The following is a 15,000-nucleotide window of genomic DNA, read 5'->3' as shown; positions in this document are numbered from 1 at the left end:
CCTCCCTCTCTTCCTGCCTGCCTACCTCTCTTCTTGCCTGCCTCCCTCTCTTCCCACCTGCCTACTTCTCTTCCCGCCTGGCTACCTCTCTTCCTGCCTGCCTACCTCTCTTCCTGCCTGCGTCCCTCTCTTCCCGCCTGCCTACCTCTCTTCCTGCCTGCCTATCTCTCTTCCTGCCTGCCTACCTCTCTTCATGCCTGCCTACCTCTCTTCCTGCCTGCCTACTTCTCTTCCTGCCTGCCTCCCTCTCTTCCTGCCTGCCTACCTCTCTTCCTGCCTGCCTACCTCTCTTCCTGCCTGCCTACCTCTCTTCCTGCCTGCCTACCTCTCTTCCTGCCTGCCTACCTCTCTTCCTGCCTGCCTACCTCTCTTCCTGCCTGCCTACCTCTCTTCCTGCCTGCCTACCTCTCTTCCTGCCTGCCTCCCTACCTTCGCTGCAGTGGATGGCGATGGAATCTGCTTTGCACCTGTGAGCTCACTGGCAGCAAGTCAGCTCTCTTTCTCTCTTTTTCTCTCTCTTCCTCTCCCTCTTCATGTCTCTCTGTTTATACTGCTGCAGTGAAAGGATGTGGTCGCATTCCTGTCTGCAGGGGTTTGTTCATTAGAATCTGTGGGATAGGCCAGATTCCAGAGGAGATAACAGGTTGTTGTGTTCTTTGAGATGAGCTGCTGTGTTATGTATGGATGTCTCCTATAGATGAGCTGTGTCAGGTAGAGCCGGGACGATACCAGTATCACGATACTCGTTAGTATCGTGGCAAGGAAACAAGCTACAAAGCGGATTTAACTTCTTAGGAAAAAGCCCTAATGCTGGGAACAAACATCATTATGTTGTCATCCAGAGTCACATTTAATATCTTCCAAGCTATAGCACTCAATATTTTACATACAGCAGGTTTTTAAAGGACCAAAGAGATTGGTCTGCTTTATGTTTTCGTTTTTACCATGGAAAAAAATATTACGATACAGGTATTGTCAAAGCCCTAGTGTCTGGGAGACTGTGTTAGGGCCAGTGTGGTGTGACGCCGTTGACAGCTCCCCTTAAGAAGATGAATCTGGGTAGCGGAGGGGGCTGAGGGGGCCATGTGCAGGGTGACTCGGCAGGTCAGCACAGAGGCGTGAGGCAGCCAGTAACATCATCCCATCGCCACCTCTAGTTTCCCCCCACCGCCCGCGCACATCCCCCTCTGATGACATGACAGATATGGCCCTGTCACCCTACACACCAGGGACAGGACATTGGCGGGACAGAGAAGGAAAAATAATGAATGAGGTACAGGGAGAGTAGGGGAGAGATGGACAGAGTAGACAACCAAGATTAGACAATCAATATTTAATAAATACAATTTTTTTTACTGTAAATAATGGTATATTCATTCGCATTCAGCTAACATCTCATGTAGAATGGATGCCTCATTCTAAATGTGTCACACATCTTCAGTCCTAACCCCATAGCTGATGTAGTCTTGGCCAGGGTTACTAGTTGGTGGTTTATGGAGCTTCAGTGACTGGAACACTGGAACTCTTGGGTCCGAGGTTGCCCTTGGATACCTGTGATCTGCACGCGCTCCTGTCTGTTGGCAGAATAACTGATGTCTCTTTGGGGAGCCCTTCCTACCTGCCCTGGAGGAGACTGGTGTGGCTATTGATTTGGTTGGTGGGCTGGGGATTTCTCCTGGGAGCTAATAAAAATAATTACAACAAGATGATCAAAGGCCCAACCTTCTGGTCTACATATGAATAAATATGTGCTGAAGATGATATAAAGAGACCGGCTTCTTGTGTGGTCACTGTGTGGGGTAGATATGCTGCTGATGTAACCTGCTGAGGGGAGAACGGCTCATAATAATGGCTGGAATGGAGTCAATGGAATTGCATCAAACACGTGGAAACCATGCGTTTGACGTGTTGGATAGCATTTCATTAACTGTTCCAGCCATTACTACATATGAGCCCATCCTCCCTAATTAAGGTGGCAGCGGCCACCTGTGGCTGATATAGCCTGCTCTTTCCTCGGCAGTGAGAGAGAAGGAGATAAAGAGATGCGCTCACGCACACATGTAGTTAACCTCTACAAGATCGATTAACAAGAACATTTCCCAGGACATAGACATATCTGATATTGGCAGAAAGCTTAAATTCTTGTTAATCTAATTGCACTGTCCAATTTAAAGTAGCTATTACAGTGAAATAATACAATGCTATTGTTTGAGGAGAGTGCACAGTTTTGAACTTGAAACGTTATTAAAAAAACAATTAGGCAAGTTTGGGCCGTCTTGATACAAAATATTTAACAGAAATACAATGGTTCTTTGGATCAGTCTAAAACTTTGCACATACACTGCTGTCATCTAGTGGCCAAAATCTAAAATGTGCCTGGGCTGGAATAATACATTATGGCCTTTCTCTTGCATTTCAAAGATGATGGTACAGAAAAAATACAAAAAATGTTGTTGTTACGGTTTTCTTCCGTCGAAAGAGAGTCGGACCAAAATGCAGCGTGGTAAGTTAGATACATGTTTAATTAACGAATAAACACGAAATACAAAACAACAAACGCAACGTGAAAACCTATACAGCCTATCTGGTGAAATACAAAACACTGAGACAGAAACACTCAGTGAAACCCGGCTACCTAAATATGGTTCCCAATCAGAGACAACGAGAATCACCTGACTCTGATTGAGAACCGCCTCAGGCAGCCGTAGACTCTCCTAGACAACCCTACTCAGCCACAATCCCAATACCTACTAAAACCCATACACAAAAACACACCACAAAATAAACCCATGTCACACCCTGGCCTGACCAAATAAATAAAGAAAACACAAAATACTAAGACCAAGGCGTGACAGTTGTTTTTTTCTTTGTATTATATATTCTCCTACATTACTTTTACATTTCCACAAACTTCAAAGTGTGTCCTTTCAAATGATATTAAGAATATGCATGTCCTTGCTTCAGGTCCTGAGCTACAGGCAGTTAGGTTTGGGTATGTCATTTTAGGCAAAAATGGAAAAAAATGGTCTGATCCTTAAGAGGTTTTAAACAGATGTTTATAGTCAGGCTTTGGCCAAACCGCGATAACATTCTGGCTCCAAAAGGAAGATGTAAAAACTCCTCATGACAAATTTCAGTGTGTTGGAGGTTTTTATGTGTCAATGTGTTTTCTGGGATTTGTTTTAATGATTCGGTTTATGACTTCCTGGCAGTCAATTTATGTTTTGCTAACACATCTATGGTGAAGAAAGGCCCTGCTAGATCTGAGCCACAGGATTAAAACAAAGATAGCAGATGCATTTAGACCACTGCAACAACGTCTGAGAAATGTTTCCAATCTGGGTCAAACCCCTGCAGTTAAAAGACAGAAGAGGAGTCAGTGGGTGCAGTCATCCCTCATATCCTCCCCTCTTTCTCTCTCTCCTCTGTGCTTGTCTGTTTGCTGCCTGGTCTGTGCTTTAGTTGAGGAGTGGATGACCGGCTGCTCCACCCAGCGCACCACGGCGCGCTGCTGGTGTAAAGTAATGGCGGTGTTATTGCAGAGCAGGGAAAAGACAGGTATTTGATTGGAACATGTGCCCTGAGACCCTGTGAAGTGCACTCGCCTCAGCTCAGAGAGCACTTGATTGCACAGCACCAATGATCACATTAAGAGGGCAACAGAAAGCCCATTTACCGTAAAAGGAGTGAGAAGGGGGAACCAATAGGAAGCAGCAAATTGACTTTCTCTCCTGTGAGTCGGGAGGCTAGTGAGCTGTATGGCCTGGTGGCTGATGGGAAGATGCATTAGCCTTTCACTTTGATCCTCTCTGTCTCTGGATCTAGCTGGGGCTGGGGGCATTGCACAGGGAGGAGGGGAGCAAGGGGACTGTGGTGCTGGGGGACACCACTCTCTCTCTGTGTGTGTGTGTGTGTGTGTGTGTGTGTGTGTGTGTGTGTGTGTGTGTGTGTGTGTGTGTGGTGGGTGTTCATTGCGGTTACTCAGCTGTTTCATATGGCTTCATTTCACAGGTGTTAAATCTTTTGCAATTTTTCCATCCATCCATTTCATTTACATGTAGACGGATGGATTCATTGTATTTTCAGCTTTACTACTGTATGAATATATATTAGCATAGCCATCCCTCTGCTGGACATGAAGGTCAGTCTGACCAGTCACATTTGCCACTCTCTCCTTCCATCTACACAGCTCTGGTTTGCCTGGCAGGGAAAGGACAATAGTGGATGCATCTGCTTGGTAAATGTCCACAGGATACAGGATAGCAGACAGAGACTTAAGGTTTAACTGATTAGAAGGTACTAGATTGGAAAATAAATTAGATTAAAATAAATCAGACTGATATAAATATAATCGAGTCTCCACAGTTTTGGCGTGGCGCCTGGATGTTGGTTTGGGTGTAGAGCTACTGTGGGCCCAGTGGATTGTTGGGGAAGCAGATGCTCCAATGAGATAGGAATGAATGTGTTGTTGGCACTCCATCTGGGGGAGAGAGGGTCTCCAAGTCCTTATCTCAACCCACCATTTATATATGTCATCATGTAAATCAGTACCTCATTCATTAACTCACTTAGCACCACAATACTAACATGAACCCGTACACTCCAACACCTTCAGAGACACTGGCTGCAAGGCTAGACTGAGTTGGTGTTTACCTTCCCTAACACTGCTAATGGAGGTGGGGAAAGCCAGGGACAGAGAAGCAGGGGAGAGTAGTTTCATTACTGAATAGAAAAAGCAAAATGGCTGGCCACATGGATTTACTCGATTCACAACCAACAGCAGATGTATAGGGGAGCAGCTACACAAAGCCATGGAGATTAGATCAATGGAAGATGGACACCATGAGCTGATTGTGCTTCCCCACCCCCTCCCTTACAAGCCCCTGTCTGTGGCCCCACTTAGGCCCTGGACACCAGGCCTGATCGCTAATCAATGACAGTGAAATGGAGGGAATTAGCCCAAATTAGGTGAGAGAGGAACAGACAATGTCCCTGTTCTGGGGTCAGTGCACCACTGTCTGATCTGCCTGACCCATGCTAAGAGGAACACACACTCAGGTTTTTGAAGTGTTTTGTTGCTGACTGTTAGGTTTCTCCCCTAGTGTGTCCTTTTAACAGGGGACCAGGCTGGGGTACAGTGTGTCCTTTTAGCAGGGAACCAGGCTGGGGTACAGTGTGTCCTTTTAACAGGGGACCAGGCTGGGATACAGTGTGTCCTTTTAACAGGGGACCAGGCTGGGGTACAGTGTGTCCTTGTAACAGGGGACCAGGCTGGGGTACAGTGTGTCCTTGTAACAGTGAACCAGGCTGGGGTACAGTGTGTCCTTGTAACAGTGGACCAGGCTGGGATACAGTGTGTCCCCTCCCCAGGGTATACAGGTACGAGGTGGGACACCCAGATGAACAAAGAACTACACATCTACTATGCTGCTGTGACTACTGTATTTCTGAGTCCCATACTGCAGTTAGCCTTGACAATGGTAGGCAGGCAGGGAAGCACGAAAGGCTGTGTGGACAGTACACTGCTCCTCTATCCAGTAACTCACCCACTCACACCTTCACTACTGCCCCAGGGAAGGGCACAGCCTTGTACAAACACACACCTGGCACTGCAGTCTTAATGCCTATCGCCATCCTTTCTCCTGCTCCAAGACTATTAAGCAGTGTATTAGGTTGTATGTTTCGTTGACTGGGAGGTGTGTCACAACAATACATACTCTATTTATTGATCAAAAGTTTATTTATTGATCAACAGTTTATTTATTGATCAAAAGTTTATTTATTGATCAACAGTTTATTTATTGATCAACAGTTTATTTATTGATCAACAGTTTATTTATTGATCAACAATTTTTGTTTGTGGGCATTAGATGACATTCAGAGGAAAATACTAAGTAAGTAGTTGGCAGAGTAAAGCCCTGTTCGTTCTGCTCCAGGACTGCATGTGTGACGGTTCAGTGGTGGATCAAACTCTTTTCTCTGGAGCTTTTGCGGGGCCTCAGTGATGTAAATGTGGCCTCTGGCATCTTATCTGCAGGGTTAAGACTTGGTCACAGAGAGATACACATGGCACTGGGAATGGGCTGGGGCAGCATTATCATAGCTGCCAGACTCACATTCCTGGCCCAGTGGTAGCTCCACTATAAAGACCCTGGCTGGCCCAGTGGTAGCTCCACTATAACGACCCTGGCTGGCCCAGTGGTAGCTCCACTATAAAGACCCTGGCTGGCCCAGTGGTAGCTCCACTATAAAGACCATGGCTGGCCCAGTGGTAGCTCCACTATAACGACCTGGCTGGCCCAGTGGTAGCTCCACTATAAAGACCCTGGCTGGCCCAGTGGTAGCTCCACTATAAAGACCATGGCTGGCCCAGTGGTAGCTCCACTATAACGACCCTGGCTGGCCCAGTGGTAGCTCCACCATAAAGACCCTGGCTGGCCCAGTGGTAGCTCCACTATAAAGACCCTGGCTGGCCCAGTGGTAACTCCACTATAAAGACCCTGGCTGGCCCAGTGGTAGCTCCACTATAAAGACCCTGGCTGGCCCAGTGGTAGCTCCACTATAAAGACCCTGGCTGGCCCAGTGGTAACTCCACTATAAAGACCCTGGCTGGCCCAGTGGTAGCTCCACTATAAAGACCCTGGCTGGCCCAGTGGTAGCTCCACTATAAAGACCCAGGCTGGCCCCGTGGTAGCTCCACTATAAAGACCCTGGCTGGCCCCATGGTAGCTCCACTTAAAAGGAACAGTCCATGTTCTGAATAACAAAGGATTAGCATTTTACCAGATCCAGCACTGGCCCCAGACCCAACCTTCTGAACAGTCACGTTACACAGAGACAGACCTCTGACAGTGGGGGGGGCCGATATTATTTTGTTTGTGCCTGTGTCCACAATGCCCCCCCTTCTCTCCCCTTTGAGTGAATGTTTGTGTGTGTGTGATTGTGTGTGCACGCATGCATGTGTGTGTGTAGCTGGATTTCAGATGTATGCTGTCTCCACGCCTCTATACTCTGTTTCCCCTTGGGTCCAATTACCCAGGAGGCCTTAAATGTATGGTAGAGAGGAGCAGATGGCTGGTGTTTGACTGGGGTGAACTGGTGGTTGGACTGGGGTGAACTGGTGGTTGAACTGGTGGTTGGACTGGGGTGAACTGGTGGTTGAACTGGGGGGACTGGGGTGAACTGGTGGTTGGACTGGGGTGAACTGGTGGTTGAACTGGTGGTTGGACTGGGGTGAACTGGTGGTTGAACTGGGGGGACTGGGGTGAACTGGTGGTTGGACTGGGGTGAACTGGTGGTTGGACTGGGGTGAAACTGGTGGTTGGACTGGTGGTTGGACTAGGGTGAACTGGTGGTTGGACTGGTGGATGGACTGGTGGATGGACTGGTGGTTGGACTGGTGGATGGAGTGGTGGTTGGACTGGTGGATTGACTGGTGGTTGGACTGGTGGTTGAAGCCCTGTCCTACTATCACCTGATGAGGTGGAAAGACAGAACAAGCAAGCAGAATAACCTATGGCTATACTAGTTGAATGGATACTAATAGGACCACCTTCAATAGTCTCTTCCTGCCTATATGTGATGTTTTTATGAGAGATTTGAGAATGCTAGAATTAAGAAATCTAATTTGAGGAAAACACTGAGATGTTAAAAGCATCCACTGTTCATGTTGTACTGTTCGTCATCTCCTCTTATCTCCTCTTCTCTTCCCAGGATCCCGTCTGCGCCAGGAGGACTCCCCACCCCGGATCGTAGAGCACCCCTCTGACCTGATCGTGTCCAAGGGGGAGCCCGCCACCCTCAACTGCAAGGCGGAGGGGCGGCCCAGCCCCACGGTGGAGTGGTACAAGGACGGGGAGCGGGTAGAAACGGACAAAGACGACCCGCGGTCTCACCGCATGCTCCTTCCCAGCGGCTCCCTCTTTTTCCTACGCATCGTCCACGGACGACGCTCCAAACCGGATGAGGGCTCCTACGTCTGTGTCGCCCGCAACTACCTGGGAGAAGCTGTCAGCCGCAATGCATCCCTGGAAGTAGCATGTAAGTCAACAATTACATACATTACATGTTCATATTTTGCTCAGTCGTCCTCTTAGGTTCTTTATGTTGCTCTCCATGTTTATATGGGTTGAATGATTTTCCATACCAAACTTACTGATGAAAACGGCAGACTCAACGGGTTGTTTGTCCTTTGCTCTCCAGAAGGAATTACGTTTAAAGCCTCAAGACAGGCCGAGACAATGAAACATATTTTTGTTGGACATTGTGGTTCTTCCAACATCTAATTAATGCCATTATTTAAAATACAATTTGAATCTTCGTGAACTACAGGTAATTTCACTGTGTTTGTTCTGAAAGGGAATTCAATCAGAGAACTTTTAATAGACATTATAAACTGGGTGGTTCGAGCCCTGAATCCTGATTGGCTGAAAGACGTAGTACAGTATATCAAACCATATACGATGGGTATGACAAAATATGTATTTGTACTGCTCTAATTATGTTGGTAACCAGTTCGTAATAGCAATAAGGCACCTCGGGGGTTTGTGATACTTGGCCAGTATACCAAATCAAATCAAATTGTATTTGTCACATGCGTCGAATACAACAGGTGTAGACCTCACAGTGGAATGCTTACTTACGATTCCCTAACCAACAATGAAGTTTAATAAATAAAAAAACGAATAAGAATAATAAATAGGGCCGGGAGGTCCGTGGGTTGACGCACAATTGGCCTAGCGTCGTCCAGGTTGGGGAGGGTTTGGCCGGGTTTGGCGGGCCGGGCGCAGTGCGCGTTAACCAGGTCGCCAGGTGCACAGTGTTTCCTCCGACACATTGGTGCGGCTGGCTTCCGGGTTGGATGTGAGCTGTGTTAAGAAGCAGTGAGGCTTGGTTGGGTTGTGTTTCAGAGGACGCATGGCTTTCGACCTTCGTCTCTCCCGAGCCCGTATGGGAGTTGTAGTGATGAGACAAGATAGTAACTACTAACAATTGGATACCACGAAATTGGGGAGAAAAGGGGGTAAAATGTGAAAAAAGTTTTTTAAAAGAAAGAATATTAAATAAAAGTAACAAGTAATTAAAGAGCAGCAGTAAAATAACAATAGCAAGAGTATATACTGGGGGGTACTGGTACAGAGTCAATGTGCGGGGCACCGGTTAGTCGAGGTAATATGAACATGTTGTTAGAGTTATTAAGTGACTATGCATAGATGATAACACAGATCGTAGCAGCGGTTTAATTAAAAGAGTAGGGGGCGGGGGGGGGGCAATGCAAATAGTCTGGGTAGCCATCCTTTCAGTCTCCTCAGGGGGAAAAGGTTTTGTTGTGCCCTCTTCATGGCTGTATTGGTATGCTTGAACCATGTTAGTTTGTTGGTGATGTGGACACCAAAGAACTTGAAGCTCTCAACCTGCTCCACTACAGCCCCGTCAATGAGAATGGGGGTGTGCTTGGTCTGCTTTTTCCTGTAGTCCATAGTCATCTCATTTGTCCTGATCACGTTGAGGGAGAGGTTGTTGACCTGGCACCACATGGCCAGTTCTCGTCATTTTCGGTGATCAGACCTACTACTGTTGTGTCATCTGCAAACTTAATGATGGTGTTGGAGTCGTGCCAGGCCGTGCAGTCATGAGTGAATGGGGAGTACAGGAGGGGACTGAGCACGCACCCTTGAGGGGCCCCCGTGTTGAGGATCAGTGTGGCAGATTTGTTGTTACCTACCCTTACCATCTGGGGGCGGCCTGTCAGGAAGTCCAGGATCCAGTTGCAGAGGGAGGTGTTTAGTCCCAGGTTCCTTTAGCTTGTTGATGAGCTTTGAGGGCACTATGGTGTTGAGCGCTGAGCTGTAGTCAACGAATAGCATTCTCACATAGGTGATCCTTTTGTCCAGGTGGGATAGGGCAGTGTGGAGTGCAATAAAAATTCCATCATCTGTGGATCTGTTAGGGCGGTATGCAAATTGGAGTGAGTCTAGGGTTTCTGGGACAATGGTGTTGATGTGAATCATGACCAGCCTTTCAAGGCACTTCATGGCTACAGATGTGAGTGCTACGGGTCAGTAGTCATTTAGACAGGTTACCTTAGTGTTCTTGAGCACAGGGGACTATGGTGGTCTGCTTGAAACATGTTGGTATTACAGACTCGGACAGGGAGAGGTTGAAAATGTTAGTTCATGCTCGCAGTTGGTCAGCAAATGCTCATAGTGCACATCCTGGTAATCTGTCTGGCCCTGTGGTCTTGTGAATGTTGACCTGTTTAAAGGTCAGACTCACATCGGCTGCGGAGAGCGTGATCACAGCATGAGATATTACAGTTTTGAATGTCCCTTTGGTAGTTTAATCTTCCGCGTAGGTCATTGATTTTATTTTCCAAAGATTGCACGTTTGCTAGCAGAATGGAAGGAAGTGTTTATTTTATTTTATTGCCTACAAATTCTCAGAAGGCAGCCTGCCCTATGGCCCCTTTTTCTCTGCCTTCTCTTCACGGGGATCTGGGCCTGTTCCCGGGAAGCAGTATATCATTCACGTCGGGCTCGTTGGACTTGTTAAAGGAAAAAAAGGATTCTGCCAGTCCGTGGTGAGTAATCGCAGTTCTGATGTCCAGAAGTTATTTTTGGTCACAAGAGACGGTAGCAGCAACATTATGTACAAAATAAGTTCCAAAATCAGTTACAAACAACGCAAAAAACGATCAAAAAACACATTTGGTTAGGAATACGTAAAAACATCAGCCTTGCTCTCTGGGTGGCCAGGCTAAGGGCTGTATCCTAGCATTCCGCATTGCATCGTGCATAAGAACAGCCCTTAACTGTGGTATATTGGCCATATACCACAACCCCTCAGGCCTTATTGCTTAAGAATAGACTCCCTAATCACATGACATGCTAGTGTTTATTGTGTCCTGCTTTAGAAGTCATGCTCTTTCTGAGTGACTGAAAGAGCTGGAGAGATCCTCTATGTCATAGCCTACATTAAACCCAAACTAAGAGCTGGAGAGATCCTCTATGTCATAGCCTACATTAAACCCAATCTAAGAGCTGGAGAGATCCTCTATGTCATAGCCTACATTAAACCCAAACTAAGAGCTGGAGAGGTCCTCTATGTCATAGCCTACATTAAACCCAAACTAAGAGCTGGAGAGGTCCTCTATGTCATAGCCTACATTAAACCCAAAAGCTAAGAGCTGGAGAGGTCCTCTATGTCATAGCCTACATTAAACCCAAAGTAAGAGCTGGTGAGGTCCTCTATGTCATAGCCTACATTAAACCCAATCTAAGAGCGGGTGAGGTCCTCTATGTCATAGCCTACATTAAACCCAATCTAAGAGCGGGTGAGGTCCTCTATGTCATAGCCTACATTAAACCCAATCTAAGAGCGGGTGAGGTATACTTTCAACATTTGATCTGTGCTTTCATTGTTTTTTGGCATGTATTCTGAAGAGATGATTACACAGCATTGTGTTGTATTTTGAGTGAGTAGACATAATTGTGTGGATAGACGTTCAAGCCCAGGGGAGGGATCATGGTGTTTGAGGTTAGTGAGGGATCCTGGCAGCCATTTGAGTTGGACTTGTCCAACTGTCATACTACAGGGAGCTGGATGATGTCAGGGCAGAGCTATTGCAGAGGGATAGTGGGGTGGAGGGTGGAGGGTGGAGCGACAGTCACAGATGAAAGCTCCCAATTGACATTTGACACGGGCTTCCAGGGCTGTGCTGTGCACTGCTGTGCTGGAAGACACTGAAATGCAGGCTGCACCTGACCCAAAGATCAGCTTACCTTTGAAGAGTCTCACAAAGGCCCCAGCGGCCACAAAAACTCTGGTGACTCTGGGGAAGGTTACAGGACCGACAGTTCCTTCAGTTAACACTGTGGAATATATATGTCTGTGTTTGTTCTGCACCCTGCCTTTACAAACCCAGACCTAGCCTGTGTTTTAGTAACACATTTGATTCATTTATTTTGGACCCTTCTTCCACTTGTTGTACATAGGGCAGGAAAGAGTGAGTTGGGCTGCCAGGTTTCAGGTCATTAGTAGTGAAACAGTATTGGACTGGGGCCGTAGGGGGATTGGCTGGACTGACCGGCAGCTTAAGTGAGAGGAGCCTTTCATGAAGTCTGCTCCCCCAGCTGATCAATACACAGCACTTTTTAGGCATTGTTATGAAAATAGAGGCCATCCATCTTGGAAAGGGGAAATGATGATACATCATGGAAATGGATAGTTAAATCAGTGTGGACTGTTCCAATTGGGTGTGGTTTCATTCTGGGGTGAGTTATGATGGGTTTTGTGGGTGTAAGGAATATAGACTGTGGGAACTCGGGGCTGCACATTTCTCATTGTTTCTGGGGTGATAACGTTGACTAGTGGTGATAGCTGTAGTGATAATGTTGACTGGTGGTGATAACTGTAGGGATAATGTTGACTAGTGGTGATTGCTGTAGGGATGGGAGGGGGTGTTAGGAAAATGGACTGCGTGAATCGCGGGGATGGGGTGGGGGTTGGTTGCCGGGGCCAACCGTCCGCCTCTGATCCTGTCCCCTCCCCTCCCATGGGCCCCTCCCTTGGCCCCTCCCTTCCCAGAAGCCCCCAGGTGCTAACAGTGTGACAGCAGCTTGATCTATCGATCGCTGTAAGAGGCCTCTCCCAGCCTAAATGAAAATTCATGAAAAATGTATGAAGTCTCCAGATTATCCTTTTTTCTCTCTTGCTGTTTCGACTCTCCCACTCTCTCTCTTTCTCTCACTGACTCTCTCTCTCCCAGGCTTGGGTGGTCAAGGAGGGTTTGAATTAGGTTTTGAATGCTTTAGTGGCTCAGAGGTGAGGGGTCAGGGGTTATAAGTTCAGCAGAAGACAGGATAAGGAAAGGCCAGAGAGAGGAAAGAATAGGAACACTGATATGATGGAGTCCAGGCTTTCTCCATTCTCTGGGTGCTAACTAGAGCCAGGTCTTTTAGGAGGGGCAGGGGGCTGAGAGGTGGTTTGGGGTCTACTAAATCCAATTGCAGGGGCTTACAGCAGTGATCATGGTTATCAGCACCTTCCATCCCTACTGGGCTTCTAACCTTTCTGCCAATCGCATTAGCACTCATTTTAAGTCACATTCTAATCTGAATCCTTGTAAAATCAGTGGTTTATTTGTGATATCCTCCATGCCCACCTCTGCCTTCGATCAACTTCTGCCCCCCTCTTACCCCGTATTGAGCCCACCTCTGCCCCCCCTCCCTCCTCTCGCCCACCTCTACCTCCCTCTCTCATGAGTGGTTGAGCAGGACCCCGGTGAGATACTTGAATTGCAGCTCTGAAACAAATTGAAGTCAGTGTCTGCTGGGTCGAGGAGCACGGCTGAGCTCTGGACACCACACTGGGCTCCACTCACTCAACACCACCACTCAACACCACCACTCAACACCACCACTCAACACCACCACTCTCTACTGCTGCAGAAGAGGGAAGAGAGGGAAGAGGGGAGGAGGGGAAGAGGGGAGGAGGGGAGGAGGGGAAGAGGGGAGAAGGGGAGGAGGGGAGGAGGGGGGAAGAGGGGGGGAGGAGGAGAGGAGGGGAAGAGGGAGGAGGGGAAGAGGGGAGGAGGGGAGGAGGGGAAGAGGGGAGGAGGGGAGGATGGGAAGAGGGGAGGAGGGGAAGAGGGGAGGAGGGGAGGAGGGGAGGAGGCTTCTAAAAAGGAGTCCCTGGCTACATTATTAATATGAGCCAGATTGGCCAGACCAGTACCAGTACATTGACTGAGCTTAGCTCTCCAAACACGTCCCTTATATTCAATATTATCCAATGAATACACACTGCTGCCCTACTCATGGATATATGAGCTGGCCTTGCCTTTCTTTTTACAGTACACTGGCTGAAAGGGTGCACCAGATTTCATTACGGCTTTTCTTTCTGTCTTACATTTTCAGTTATTAGCTGAAAGAGAGAAAAGGCCTCTGTTAGTTGGTGCCTACAGGGTATCTTAGTGCTCTGCTTTTGATAATCTAATGCTGCCTGACAAGCTTCCACAGACTGACCCCAGGCCTGCTCCTCTGCATGCATCTCACCACTGCAGATAAGAGAGGGATGCCTTCCCAGTCCCACTTTTCTCTCTATTCAACATTAACTGGGTCAATGAGCTGGTTCATAAATCATAGTGAACCTCATGTAAGAGCAGTGCTAGCCCCATTCACTTCGCTGATTACATTTGCGGTGGAAATCCATGTGTATTATGTAAGTGTGACAAGATGCAGCTGGGCCAATAGGATCCCAGGAAAATGTTAATTATCTCTTCAGGTGGAGAGATGCTCATGTGCAGCACTGCTCCAGATACACATATGTACTTTTAATTGAGTGTCGGATATGACTAAATAATTCTGATGTGCGTGTAAGTGTGTGTGTTTAGTCTAAGTGCGTGTGGTTGGAGGTGTTTATGGTCCGGAGGGAGAGAGGGGAAGAGATGTAGGGAGAGAGGGGAAGAGACGTAGGGAGAGAGGGGAAGAGACGTAGGGAAGGAGGGGAAGAGACGTGGGGAGAGAGGGGAAGAGACGTAGGGAAGGAGGGGAAGAGACTTAGGGAGGGAGGGGAAGAGACGTAGGGAAGGAGGGGAAGAGACATGGGGAGAGAGGGGAAGAGACTTAGGGAAGGAGGGGAAGAGACGTGGGGAGAGAGGGGAAGAGATGTAGGGAGAGAGGGGAAGAGATGTAGGGAGAGAGGGAAGAGATGTAGGGAGAGAGGGGAAGAGACTTAGGAAGGAGGGGAAGAGATGTAGGGAAGGAAGAGATGTAAGAGGGGAAGAGACTTAGGGAAGGAGGGAAGAGACTTAGGGAGGGAGGGAAGAGACGTAGGGAAGGAGGGGAAGAAACGTGGGGAGAGAGGGGAAGAGACGTAGGGAAGGAGTGGAAGAGACATGGGGAGAGAGGGGAAGAGATGTAGGGAGAGAGGGGAAGAGACATGGGGAGAGAGTGGAAGAGATGTAGGGAGAGAGGGAAGAGATATAGGGAGAGAGGGGAA

At 47.8% G+C, this 15,000-nt stretch overlaps 1 protein-coding gene across 7 annotated transcripts in view; it reads left to right on the top strand.

Annotated features, from left to right (window-relative positions):
* robo2 (roundabout, axon guidance receptor, homolog 2 (Drosophila)) overlaps positions 1-15,000 on the top strand; it is a 388,246-nt gene that overhangs the window by 15,553 nt on the left and 357,693 nt on the right. For all 7 annotated transcript variants that reach the window (XM_042296388.1, XM_042296384.1, XM_042296385.1 and 4 more), the window contains exon 2: positions 7,714-8,040. In XM_042296388.1, the coding sequence (XP_042152322.1) occupies positions 7,714-8,040 (327 nt within the window). The remainder of the gene's footprint in view (positions 1-7,713; positions 8,041-15,000) is intronic.

Source organism: Oncorhynchus tshawytscha, linkage group LG13 (genome assembly GCF_018296145.1).
Source record: "Oncorhynchus tshawytscha isolate Ot180627B linkage group LG13, Otsh_v2.0, whole genome shotgun sequence".
Taxonomy (NCBI): Eukaryota; Metazoa; Chordata; class Actinopteri; order Salmoniformes; family Salmonidae; genus Oncorhynchus; species Oncorhynchus tshawytscha.
Note: the sequence above shows the minus strand (reverse complement) of the source record. Positions and strands in the feature narration are given on the sequence as shown.